This window comes from Cottoperca gobio, chromosome 6 (assembly GCF_900634415.1).
Source record: "Cottoperca gobio chromosome 6, fCotGob3.1, whole genome shotgun sequence".
Lineage (NCBI taxonomy): Eukaryota > Metazoa > Chordata > Actinopteri > Perciformes > Bovichtidae > Cottoperca > Cottoperca gobio.
The window spans coordinates 21,018,224-21,030,906 of NC_041360.1; the positions used below are offsets into that span (position 1 = coordinate 21,018,224).

The window sequence follows — 12,683 nt, forward strand, 5'->3', positions numbered from 1 at the left end:
GATGTGTGAGACAGAAGGAGAGCTTTAAACAGAACAATAAAAAAAGAACAAAGTAAACACCGAGACATTAGAGAGAACAGTGGCATATCTATGCATTATTGATTACTGCAAAGGGAATTCTTCAAAACATATCCCACTCAGTTTATTTATTCAACCATTTTTATTTTATTTTAATCAACTGACACAAAAGAAACACTTACCGCTATTTTAGAAGTGCAGAATTCGTCAGTTTTAGATGAGTAGGGGATGTCCACAGCTGCAAACCCGGAAATCTTCCCCGAGTCGCTGTAGCAGGCGCTGATGATGTCCATCAGTCGCTCATTGATGGTGTTTAGTGGGTACATGCAGAGAGCGGAGGTGTCGTCGTCGTCATCTGAACTCGCCACCACGAACAGAACTTTGCTCCAGGAGTTAACATTCCCGGTCATGACCCGCGCGAGCTCTTTTCCCGGAGAGGCCACATACGCGGCTTGGACTTTGTTGTACTGGTTATTTAGGCCGCAGTTTAACTGAAGCTCCGTGTGGGAGTAGTAGTGGTGGTCGTCTTCGCAGAGACGAGACACAAAGGTCAGGTTTTTATTATCCGTACCATCAAGTGTCCTCGAAAAGAGGAAATAAACAAAACCATCCTCTTTGAAGGCAAGGCGGAAGTCATGCAGGTACTTGGGAACAAATGGCGTCGTCTGTACTGTAGAGGCCTCAATGATGCTCTCGAACACTACCCAATCACGGAGGTCCTCAAGGATTCGTGTGCTGATGAGCTTTGTACTGTCCAGACTTCCGTAGCCCTTCCCAACAAGAAACACACTGAAGGACTGCCCGTCTTTTGAGTAGGTGGACATGACGCCCACCACATTCACGTTATCCTCTATGCTAGCCACGTAAGTCCTCTCTCCTTTACTGTCACTGTAATACAGCTGCTGTTCCACGTTGGTGAGGTTGAGGAGGGAGCAGATGCCTCGGTAGCGGCTGCCGCAGACTATGAGTGCACCGTTGGACGGATGGACCAGCAGAAGCTTGTTGAGGTTGGGCATGGGCTTCGTGTCATGGCAGGCAGAAGCAGGAGGCGTACAGGTTCGGGCGTCCTCTTTGGGGCCCGTCTCTGCACGAGCCTCCCGGAGGAGCGACGGCCCCAGCTGGTAGATGGTGTTGACCGCCCCCAGGTAGATGCGACCGGTCTGGGGGTCCTGCACCACATTGTTGATGGAGGTCTCCGAGCTGAACTCCACGATGGGGATGTTGCTGACCTCCTCCTGGGCTCGTGAGGCTGACTGGCAGAAGAGAAAGAGGAGGAGGGAGATCCAGCTTGCCATCTCTGGAGAGAACAGAAAGGAAGCGACGTTTCTTTATTAATGCAGTTAAATGCACGCGTAAATGTACATTAAGCATCAACAACACACAACTGCAGTGTAGAGTAGCTGTGTGGTTAACATACAACATAAAACACACACTCACATATGCAATCTAATGGTCATGTGGACAAAATAGATGACTCAATTACCAGGATTTACATTCTCTCCAGCTTCATATTTACCATCCATAGAGTGCTATTGATCTTCCCTCAGTAAGAAAGTGAATGAGTTTATCATCCAAAATGTCGAAGTAGTCTTTTAAAAAGGTTTGTTTGCTGAATTTACAACTATTTATTTTCTCAATGAACCTTTAGCATATCTAGCCATGCAGGTAATTGATTTTATTTGGCAAGGATTTGAGATTTCTGTCTTTTCCATTTTGGAAGCCACCACCAGCAGAAATCTCAGACAGATATCTTTAAACCTGGCCAAATAAAACCCAAACTATCTACATCCAATTTGGGCACAAATTAAGCAAGCTATGCCTCGAGCTACCATTGTGTGGTGCAGCTGTTTGTGTGAGACTCACTTGCTGCTCTAGTTCTATAAAAGGGCATATTTTGGATTTAATTGACTTAATATCAGAAATTATCGCCGGTGAAAAAAAAACCTGCTCTGTGTGGGGGGTTAAAGAAAGATTAAGGCCGAGAGCTAGATCTCAAACCATAACACAATAAAAGCCTATTTAAAAACCTTGGATCCGTTCCAACTTCATTTGCACTTTGCTTCCCCCCCCCCCCCTACAACAACACCTCTAAGCACTACAGTGTGTGCTCAGGAAGTACACCGTTTTGTCTCAGGAAACATGATCACACACTATCCCTGGAAAATACAGACAGCATCATGTACCGGCGAACAGCAGGTGCCCGTGGAGTCCTCGCTCACTGCTGTTTGCCCAGGCTGTGGTAAATATGGAACTGCAGGTGGCGTTGAACCAGCTAGTGCCCACACAGCAAATGCGCATCTATCTTTGCATTTGGTTTCAAGCTTGAATAGTATCCTCCTTCTTTTTACACCTTGCCAGTCAAGTCCACAGGCACATTTATCAAACTGAAAACCCCCGGTGAATCTTCCAGCCGGTTGCTTGCCAAAGCTGTGTTTTATTATGTTAACCTGCCTTCGCTCACTGGACTAAGAGGGGGACCACTGATTGGACATTTACCCAAGGGGGAACCTGTTAATTTCACTGGAAACTCCCATTAGCATTTAAGTGCAGACTACTCGATTTGAGAATTTAATATTTCTTCCCATTTACTGCCTCAGTCCTTCTCACCCAATTCCACTGCGTGAATGTATCATGCCCTTTTCCATTTATAGCCCTAAATACTTACATTAAAATTAAAATGGTGCAATTTAATAATAAAAAGGTTGATAATAATCACGGTGTGTGTGTTCAGGACAGATTTTTTTACAAGGCGCAGACAAAAGAACATTTTTATTTGTGTTTACATGCACACTTCAGGGGTGGACAAAATAAAAGGAAATCATGTGAAGAACTATTTCAGCTCTTAAGTCACTAGATTTAAATGTCAGCTTTGAGAGGCGCCACAAGAACTCACTTTTATGTTTTCAAAGAAGCGTCGCAAAAACGGCACGAACTGCGAAAAAAAAGGTTCTTGCAGCCTCAGAATGAAGACAACATAAACAAACACAGTGAAGCTGCACTGACAGAGAGTGGTGGACAATTGGGAAAAAGAAAATGGCCTTAAAAATGATCACGGACTTAAATGAACACCTTTGTGAGGCAGTAATAACGTTTGCTCTGTAAAAAGTGAAATTCACAAAAGACTTACCTTTGGCGTATTTAGGGCAGGGCTGCCATTTATCAACAACATGTAACATGTCAGAGATAGAATACAGATGGGACTTTAATGAAAGCATGACCAACAAAAATCACAAAAAGAAAATCAATTTAAGCTACAATAAAGTGAAGGCTTGAATGCACTTGCTTGTAACACATGTGTCATTTCTGAGCTCATTATTTGACAAATGTTCACTGTGGGTGTGAACCTTGTGACTAACACTGACCCACATCTCATGTGTTGCCTTCCTCCACCTTCCTAAATCAAACCTTTTTCCATTTTCTCTTCTTTTAAATGTCACATTTATTTATTTTGTCTCATTTTGATGCACTTAAGTACTGATTTCTGTCTCTGAAAAGTCTATAAAAGCAGATTTGATCATAATTACTTCTCAATTTGTCGTCATTTTATCACATTTCTATGTCACTTGACCTCAGTTTACTGCACCAGCCCGGACTGTGTTTTCCCACCACAAGCTGTTGATGGTTAAACAACTTTGACTAGACAGGTTCAGGTAGTCCGACATGCAACATGACCTTTAATTTGCTTTTTTTTGTTTGGTTTGTGGAAAAACCTGGACATACCAATTAAACCTACAAGTCTGTGCATCTACAAAATGTCGGAAATTAAACAACAGCTGTTTGCTTAATGCTACCACGCTTTTTTCTCGCCCGTTTCTGTACACAACAGGGAAACCATACTGTCTAAATATTGGGTGAGATTGTAAATATGGACAATAAATGAAGCATGACTGCCTCTCTGAATGTACCTCCATTGTGGGCCATCCGCCAAAAAACTGTAATATCCCTACTTCTGTCAATTTGCTCGGCCATGATCCAGACCGCACGGAGAGACTCCACAGAATGAATCAAATCAATCAAATGTTATTTATAGAGCCCAATAGCACAAATTACAAATATGCCTCAGGGTGCTTTACAATCTGTACAGCACAACCCCCGTCATTAGACTAGGAAAAAGTCCCCAAAACAAGGTGAATCATGTCAATGGTGTCTGTGACAGAACATGACATGATTCCTTTGACTTCCAATCAAACATGCAGTGACAAAGCAACATACTCCGTCTGTAATGCACAATGCAAGGACAATGTCTTGGTGCACTCATTTAGGTTTCAGAAGACTCCAGTTCCACTTACATCCATGGCTTCAAAGAGTCCTTTTCCTACTCGTGCAAATCCTATAGCAAGCCCTCAATCAGGAAAAGAAATGTGTCACACAAATTTCCCTCAGATGCTGCATTGTGGGTCAGTGCAAGGGAAATTCTTAACATATTTCAAAGGAGTCTGTTCTCTCCTAGGATGTCTCCTCCTGTCGCTCTATCACTTTTCATCCTTTTTTTTTCATGGACTTAATCCTGAACGCTGGAATTAAAGAGGCTTCAAAGAGCTGAGGAGAGGCAGACGTCTGGTGGGGGTGACACAGGTGGAATGAGGCCCGTTTCTCCACAGACCGGCTCACCTCTCTTTTCTCAACATGTCTATAAGCTGCTGTGAGAGAACATGGTAAGTGGGCATACCATCCAACACGTGGCATAAATAAAAAGCTGCTAAATATAGAGGCTAATGAAGCCTCCAATGGCTTGGGATAAATAATAATGAAACGCATCATGTGCTAATGAAGCTGGCACATCTGAAAAATGTGATCTGGGAAAGACACAATTGATGAATTAAAACCCCCTGATTTCTTTAAATATGACTAATTTCTCTGCACATTTTTCACTTCACAGTTACAGGAAAAGGAACGATGTTTACACAGAATCATTCAATGAAACCGACTTTACTGAATCCTCATCGTCCTCAAGTGGAGCTGCCCCCTCACTGGTGACTACTGTGAAAACATCGTTACAGAATGTGCGTTCCCTGCCCGTGAAAAGCTAAACGATAATGAGGCGATATCTCTAACACATAGGTGGTTCTTGAGATGTTAACCTGACAAGATTTGATCAATCATTTATCACATTTCGTTCAGTTTTCTAGTTAATTGTTCTTATTTTATAATATATCTTATTGTCAGACACTGAATGCATAAACTACAGTGACATAATTAATATCCGGCAGCCGCTTTCTCAAAGATAGACTTCATTTTATCCCTGATGAAGTCTAATATGAAGCATTTCTATAGAGTTATTCTAATTATTATATGGCTATATATGGATTATATGGATATATGGATATATATCAGAATGTTATAATAAACAAGAACAACTTATAAACAGTGGTACTGAACTGACCGACACACTGAAGAACGATTATGAACAGCAGAGCAAATGCTGCGAATTCACTTGAAGGGCACGATTTGATTCAGCAAAGTGATTTGTAAACTAGGGAAAATAAACATTTAGAGAAAAACTGCTGAGGCACTGCATGCACAGGCTTGAAAATAGCTGTGAAGGTGTGTCTCTTTGTTGTCTTGCTGGTCATTACACATATGCACACACTCCTTTATTCATGACAACTATAGTGCCGTCTCTTTCCATCCCTCCCGACAAGTGAGGACAAGTCTGGACAGGAAAAGAAGCTCTCAGCAGAGGAAAAAGAAAGATAATTGAAAATGACAGGTGTGCACACAAACACACACAGATTCATAGGCTTAGAGATACATGTGCGCGCACCGATACGTGCACCTGTGCGGTTTGAAGTGCTGACAAGGTAATCCCACTTCGACCACACAGAGACACTCTTCTCTTCAAACAGCCACGCTGTGTTTCTTTGACACAGGGGCACTAAAAACCCAGCATGGCAGTCTGCATGCTGCTCGGCCAATCCTCCCGCAACACAACACCTACATCCCCCCTTTCTAGGACAACACCCACCAGGAGGAAGTCTACGAGCGTGCCTGAGCGAGGGAGCGAGAAATCAGGAAGGAGAAATGGGAAAACAACAGTGTGTGAGGTGTGTGTGTGTGTGTGTGTAATGATTGGATCACACACACAAACACTTGCGCAACTGCTGACCTGGCAAGTTTTGAGCCAGCATGAGTACTCCTCTCACTCATTAAAACAGATACGGAAAGGAAGCTGGTATAATAAATAAAAAAACAGACACCCTACCCCGAAAACATAATAGGATATCATCCCATACTGCGATCATTCGTATTCAGCACTTTCTTTATCGAAGACTTGACAGATGCCAGGGTTTGACATTGATGTGGGGTGGGGGGGGGGGATTATACACTGATAAAAATGAACTCCTATTAAATTACTTGCATGTCCCCAGAGGCCCCGGAGCTTGGCAGAGAAGTGTGTGTGGGGGGGGGGGGAGAGAGGTGAGCGAGGGGTTAATGCTCTAAAGTGAATCGTGCCATGTCTCTCACAGTGTGTGGGGCTGCTGAAAAAGGCCTGATAAAGTGTCTGCAAGGCAACATGACAACGTGGGTTAGGAGTCGTACAAGGAGCCGGAAATTAGGGGCGGTTCTCTATCCTTTATTTTCCCGCCTCCATCCAGGAATGGATAGGCAGGACCAAGTGGCATTGTTAAAGATGAAAAATGAAGTGGGAGAGTGTCGAGAACTCTTTCTTTCTATGCATGTCGCTTTTTTGACGCTCTTGTCCCCTCCTCACAGTGAAATTGTTTCACAAGTTGCAATGGGAGGACTGTTGTGACGACGCCGATCCAATTTCCATATGAACAATTACCCTGCCGTCAGGGTTGGCAGTTCATTTATTTCAATTTGACTGACTGGGAGAACCAAAGCAGCCAGCACAGCCATTGTATTCAGGGCACCAGGCGGGGGATTGATGGGCCAGGTCCATTTCAGTGGGATCCAGCTGCTCTGGCCTAAATATGCTAACACCTTTAAAGTTGGCCCGTGACCCAAGGAGTGTGTGAATCACACTTTGCTATCCTATTAGACCATGAGTGTGTGTCCCAATTCTCACGCCTGTGTGCTTGTGTTTCTCCTGTGTGTCTACATGCATCTGGCCTCTTGTGCGTGTTTGTCTGTTTTGATGTATGACCATGAGTCACGGGTGCGAGCGCAACCTGCACACACACACCATCCTTTTAGGCAGAGCACTTTTCCTCATTAGGACTGATAGGCTGTTTGTGTGTCTGTTTACCGCTCCGTCACCATTTTCAAGGCTCCTGCTATCTCCCCTCTGCCAGCTGGACACTTGAGCAGCGAGAACACAGATTCACAGGCGCTCACACACAAACCACACATTTAAATGTGCATGTGTGCGCAGGGGTACACACACTCACAACTACACTTTTCATACCTTCCTCGACAGGCGACCTCAATGTCTCTTGTAATCGCTCAATATCTGTTTGTCTCTCAAACAAACATACAAACGCGACCTCTCTATGTCTGGGCAGCAGCAGCGTGGGCTAATCTCCCAATGCTAACTGGCCTCCCTCACCCCCCCAGCTGGATGTTGCCGCTCTCCAGCGGGACAGAGTAGCTGTTTGCTGTGTGGACACAGCTGGCGGATGTGGGGAACCTGATTAAACGGCCTGGCCTGGCGGAGAAGAGCTACTTTCAGGAGCCAATGGCTTCTCCGGCATCGCCGCCACATCCAGACGGTTGCTAATACACACAAACAGTTGTAGGCGCAGGCATGCATACACAAGCTCACTAATCAACTCCACTCACTCGCAGATATACATCTGAGAGCCAACATATGAAAATCGCTGCCTGCATCCACAACCGGGGCTGCAATCAAAATATTTGTATTATCAATTAATCTGTTGACATTTAAAATAAATGCATTAATAGTTTGGTCTATGAAACTTAACTATGAATAAAGCACAACATGAGGTCCTAAGATTTCTTGTTTTGTCTGACCAACAGTATAAAACCCAAATTACTTTAAACCAATATAAACTGCAAATCTTCACATTTGAGAAACTGGAACTGCCAAATGTTTGCCATGTCTTGCTACATAAGTGATTAAATGATTGATTAATTAATAATGAAAATTACTGGATCATTTTCTATCTGTCAAGTGATCGCTTAGTCGACTAATTGATGACACGTTGCTTGATTGCTGAGTGGATTTTCTTTTCTCTCTCACTCCTCTTAGGGATAAGACTCTCTTTAAAGAACAGGTAATGATTCATTGTCCTGCTCAAGGGCACTTCAGCAGGTTTGATACATGCTCAGACACAGAGACTTAAATCCCCGCTTCTCATGGTTGGAGGGCAGCTTCTCTAATCCGTGCAGCACCCTGAGGCGATCCTCGGCTCTCAACGCAACACTCTCCCTCCACTTGCATACAGCCGCCACTCACGTTGCAACTCACATGCAGCCACAATTAAGGACTCAGGCAGGCAGGCAGACTGACTGCTGGGAAAGAATCCATTACACACCTTATTGGTTATAATGATTTCACTTCACCAGCATAAACGCCAATGAGCCATGAAGGTATCTTGTAATGTGGTTTAGTCTCAGTGCCCAGCTTTAGTTTGGTTTCAAGGGGAATACTGATCGTATGGTGACTGATTGCTCGTCTGCCCTCTTATAGGAATTGACATGAAAACTCTGCGGACAAGGAGATGTACGCAATCCGTTAATAGTAGGAAGTTTTTGGGAAACATGCCTATTTGCTCTCTTTCCAAGACTGAGAGATTGATATGACTCTCGTGTCTGCGTGTGTAGCACAGCGGTGCAGCCGGGACGTGTTTAGCCTAGTCTAAAATAAACACTGGAAGTAGAGAAAAACAGCAAGTCTGCGTCCGTTCACTGTGAAAATACACAGCTTCCAACACCTCCTAAGCTCGGCAATCAACACTTCGTATCTCGTTAGTTTAATCAGAGTACAAGCAAAAATGAGAAGAAAAAAAACGACAATTCGCTTATCCGGTTTACACTTTGTGTATCCATCTGTCGTGTACTCCTATGCAGCATCTTTGGCTATAGTGTAGGTTGCCAGACACAGTCGGTGAGCATAGGTGTGGTGAAATTGACATAATTACGCTCTTTCTTCTGTGAACCTCACTCAGTGGGTTTCCATGCAGTCAAGAAACCAGAGAGAATAGCTTATACATGCAGCAGGTCAGTAATCAAATGTACTGCCTGCCACAGACCTCATTTTGCATTTCTGACTTAGCTTGCTTAATGCCGACTTCTTTTTTTGCTGCGCGTGTCTGTGACTGGGCAGATTGACAACGAAATAAGAGGACAGACGGACAGAGCAAAAGCTTCTCACAGCATGAAAGTGTTTAAATTTATCAAAAAAGCTGTTCAGCGGGCAAAACAGACTTCTGTTCTGTAGACTTCTTGAGGGTCCTTGTGTTAGTTTCAGTTTTAGTCTGACTTATAAGTATCACATGTAATTATCTGTACTTTCATCCATCTGCTCTGATGTAACATGTGTTTCTCCTGCACGTGCATTCTTTTAAAAGGATTAGAAACCTGCAGGAGATAATTATCTAGCTGCACGTTTCTTCCATCCCCTACCCGTTACATGACGTAGAAGAAACCAGCTTACTGGAGAAAGCCCAATGTAACCCGGTTACACCCATGTATTGCCAAGAAATTGTTCCAGCAAGTAACTCCCCAGAAACCACAAGTTGGGCTTTAGGACTTTTTTTAATACAACTGTTAGTGTACATATTAAACTAACGAGATGCAACATGGTAATAAATGAGCTTTACAGGTGTTGGTAGGTGTATTCCTCACTTTGGACAGAGCCAGCCCTAACATACAAATTGATATCGATCTCCCTTATATTACACTCTTAGCAAATGAGCGCAATCCTGATACATGTTAACTATTGAATATATGAATAGAGCACAAGCTGTGAGACATGAAATCTCTCTGGTACAGTCCAGATGTGTGAGAGCCGAATGAGCGAGACCTCAGGCAAGAAGACAGGAGGCATGAGAGATGATCGAGAGACAGAAAGACACACACGCACACACACACACGCACACGTTACTGACTGAGTCTAAATAGTCCCTTTGTGCAAGCTGGCAGGTGCCTGTCACTTGTCAAGGTGAGTCAGAGTGTGGATGGTGGCTGAGCATTGTAATAGTGGTGGCATAAGCGTCGGCTGAGGCCCAGAAAGATTCCTGGCTTTTGGTAATGACTAACAGCTATCAGGTAATAGCCCAAAGATTAGCCAGCTCTCCCCGGCATATGGAAAAAAGGTCACGTTTACAGCTTAAAAGGTAATGGCTAAATTAGCTGCAAAAAATACCTCTTAAAATTAAATAGCTTCCAGCGAGAAGGAGTGTGTTACGCTGGCCGTGCAGAAGGAAATAGACTGGGATACTTTTTAATTAGTCGGACGACGAGAACTAATCACAGGAAGGCTAGAGTCTGATAAAACGTGTGTATGTCTCGACACAAAAGCCTCTACTCAAAACACAAGAGCACCTTCTAACTTCCTCCTTCTCTTACAAATATTAATGAAAAACCACATTTGCTTGGACTACATCCAACACTTCCACACACACACACTGTTCTTAATGCTATTGAAACCACTCCACAACACTCATCCCTCCATCCGCCGACCCTCACAATCTTCATCCATCATCTATCAGTGTTTCTGCAGTCGGAGGGGAGAGAGCTGCTAAGCAGGGCCTGACTAATGGCTAAACAAACACCATTATCAGGCCTCGGTGGCCGAACGCTGAGCTACAGGAGCCCCAGAGCAGCTGACGCTCTTTAATACTTAATCCCCACTGCCCTGCTCTGCTAACGGCTGTTTTAAACTAAACTAGGATGTGCGACACAAGGTCGACTAATGAGGGAATAAGCACAGAAACATGAAGAGGAGGATGTTTGAGGTAAAGAGGATTGTCATGCATACATGCACACACGTGCACAATAACTTGCTGCAAACTGAGTGGAATATAGACTGTATTAAGAAGGGCTAGACAGAAGCGTGGCCGACTCGTCTTGGCCAATTCCCTCTTTAAAAAAGGCTCAGGGAGAAGTTAATGAGCCTGTTACAGCCCCACAGTTCCCCTGATAAGGCCACTGATTACACCACATTTAACAGGATTGCGCATGTGTTTGCATGCACATTTATATTTGTGTGTCACCTGACCCAAAGCGATCATCTGCTAATCGTACGTTCACAAGTCAGGAATGCACAATTTCTGACAAACACACTTTCGCACCCCAATCACCATTCTCGAGGTGCAATATATCCCTCTTACACTCAACTCGCTTGCCTACATACACCAACTAAGTTGCATCCGTGATCACATTTCTCTCACACACACACACACACACACACACACACACACACACACACACACACACACACACACACACACACACACACACACACACACACACACACACACACACACACACACACACACACACACACACACACACAATCAAGTGTGACTGAGTGAGCAAGCCACTCAATGAGAGTGGGTGATTAGGCCCTCGGAGAGTAGGCCTGACCTTTCCCTCCACATTAAGTCCTCCTTGCGCATGTGTGTTTTTATGAGTCAGTGGCTGTGAGCTCTCGGGCTCGCGCCACTTCACATCAAATGTCACTGACTTAAATGAGATGGCCAGGGCAGGGAGGAGACGGAAGGAGGGGATATACAGAGAAAAGAGAGAACTTGAGAAAGAGAGAGGATTGTTTTTACAGGAGGCTGCAAGAAAAACAAAGAAATACTTTTAAAAAGAAAAGGATAAAGAAAGACTGAAAGAGAGAGCGCTGTCAGATCAATCTCCTGTCTTGGTTCTCTCCCTCTTTGCATGAGAAACAGTAAAGCTGAGGTATTTTTAAATTCCTTGTTGGTTGTGGGAATACAACCCAGGCCCTTGTGGGTACACAAACCTCCCCCTCCTACTGTCGGGATGGTTGAGTCTGCACTTCCGCGTTCTCAGAGCTCCGACAGACAGAGAGGCAGACAGTCTGAGTCAGGCCTCTGGGGAGCGAGTGAGCAGGGGGCAACTGAGGCTTTGTTTTGCGGGTTTGTTGAGCTACTTAATGCTGAGGGTTAGTTAGCTGCCAAATTATATTCATGGACTCTTTGTGAATTACACAGAGTTTGTGTACGTGTAGACACTAGAAAGAGGTTTGTGTCAAAGTTTCACAAATTGGATCTTATGCCTGTTAGTATCAATAGCACTAGTGTTATCACTACAGCGGAAATGATCAGTGGCTTAATCGATCAACTGAAAATTAATGGCCAATTATTTTGATAGTTGATTAATTATTTTTGGATCAAAAGTAATTTTTTCCAGCCTCTCAAATGTGAGTATTTGCTCGTTTTTCTTACGCCTCTATGACAGAAAACTGCATAACTTTGGCTCTTGGACTGTTGGTCGGGCATATCATTTGAAGATGTAATGAATATTTTATAACTAATAATTAGCAGATCAACTCATGAGGAAAATAATTATTAACTGCAGCTATAATCACTCAAATGAAATGCAATGAGGCAAGAAGCTCAAACAATCAGACAAACATTCCCCAGGTTAGCTACATTTATCCTGGTTCATGTTGGACCTGCCACAGTTGTTTACAACAGTTTTTCTCTGCAAAGAGGTATTTTTACGAACACTTTAACTGTGCCCACCATCCAAATAAAGTTGTTGGT

At 43.8% G+C, this 12,683-nt stretch overlaps 1 protein-coding gene across 1 annotated transcript in view; it reads right to left on the reverse strand.

Annotated features, from left to right (window-relative positions):
* Nucleotides 1–12,683, reverse strand: part of plxnb2b (plexin b2b) — an 85,365-nt gene that overhangs the window by 36,240 nt on the left and 36,442 nt on the right. The window contains exon 2 of the mRNA XM_029433625.1: nt 201–1,315. Coding sequence (XP_029289485.1) covers nt 201–1,313 — 1,113 coding nt within the window. The 5' untranslated portion in view covers nt 1,314–1,315. The remainder of the gene's footprint in view (nt 1–200; nt 1,316–12,683) is intronic.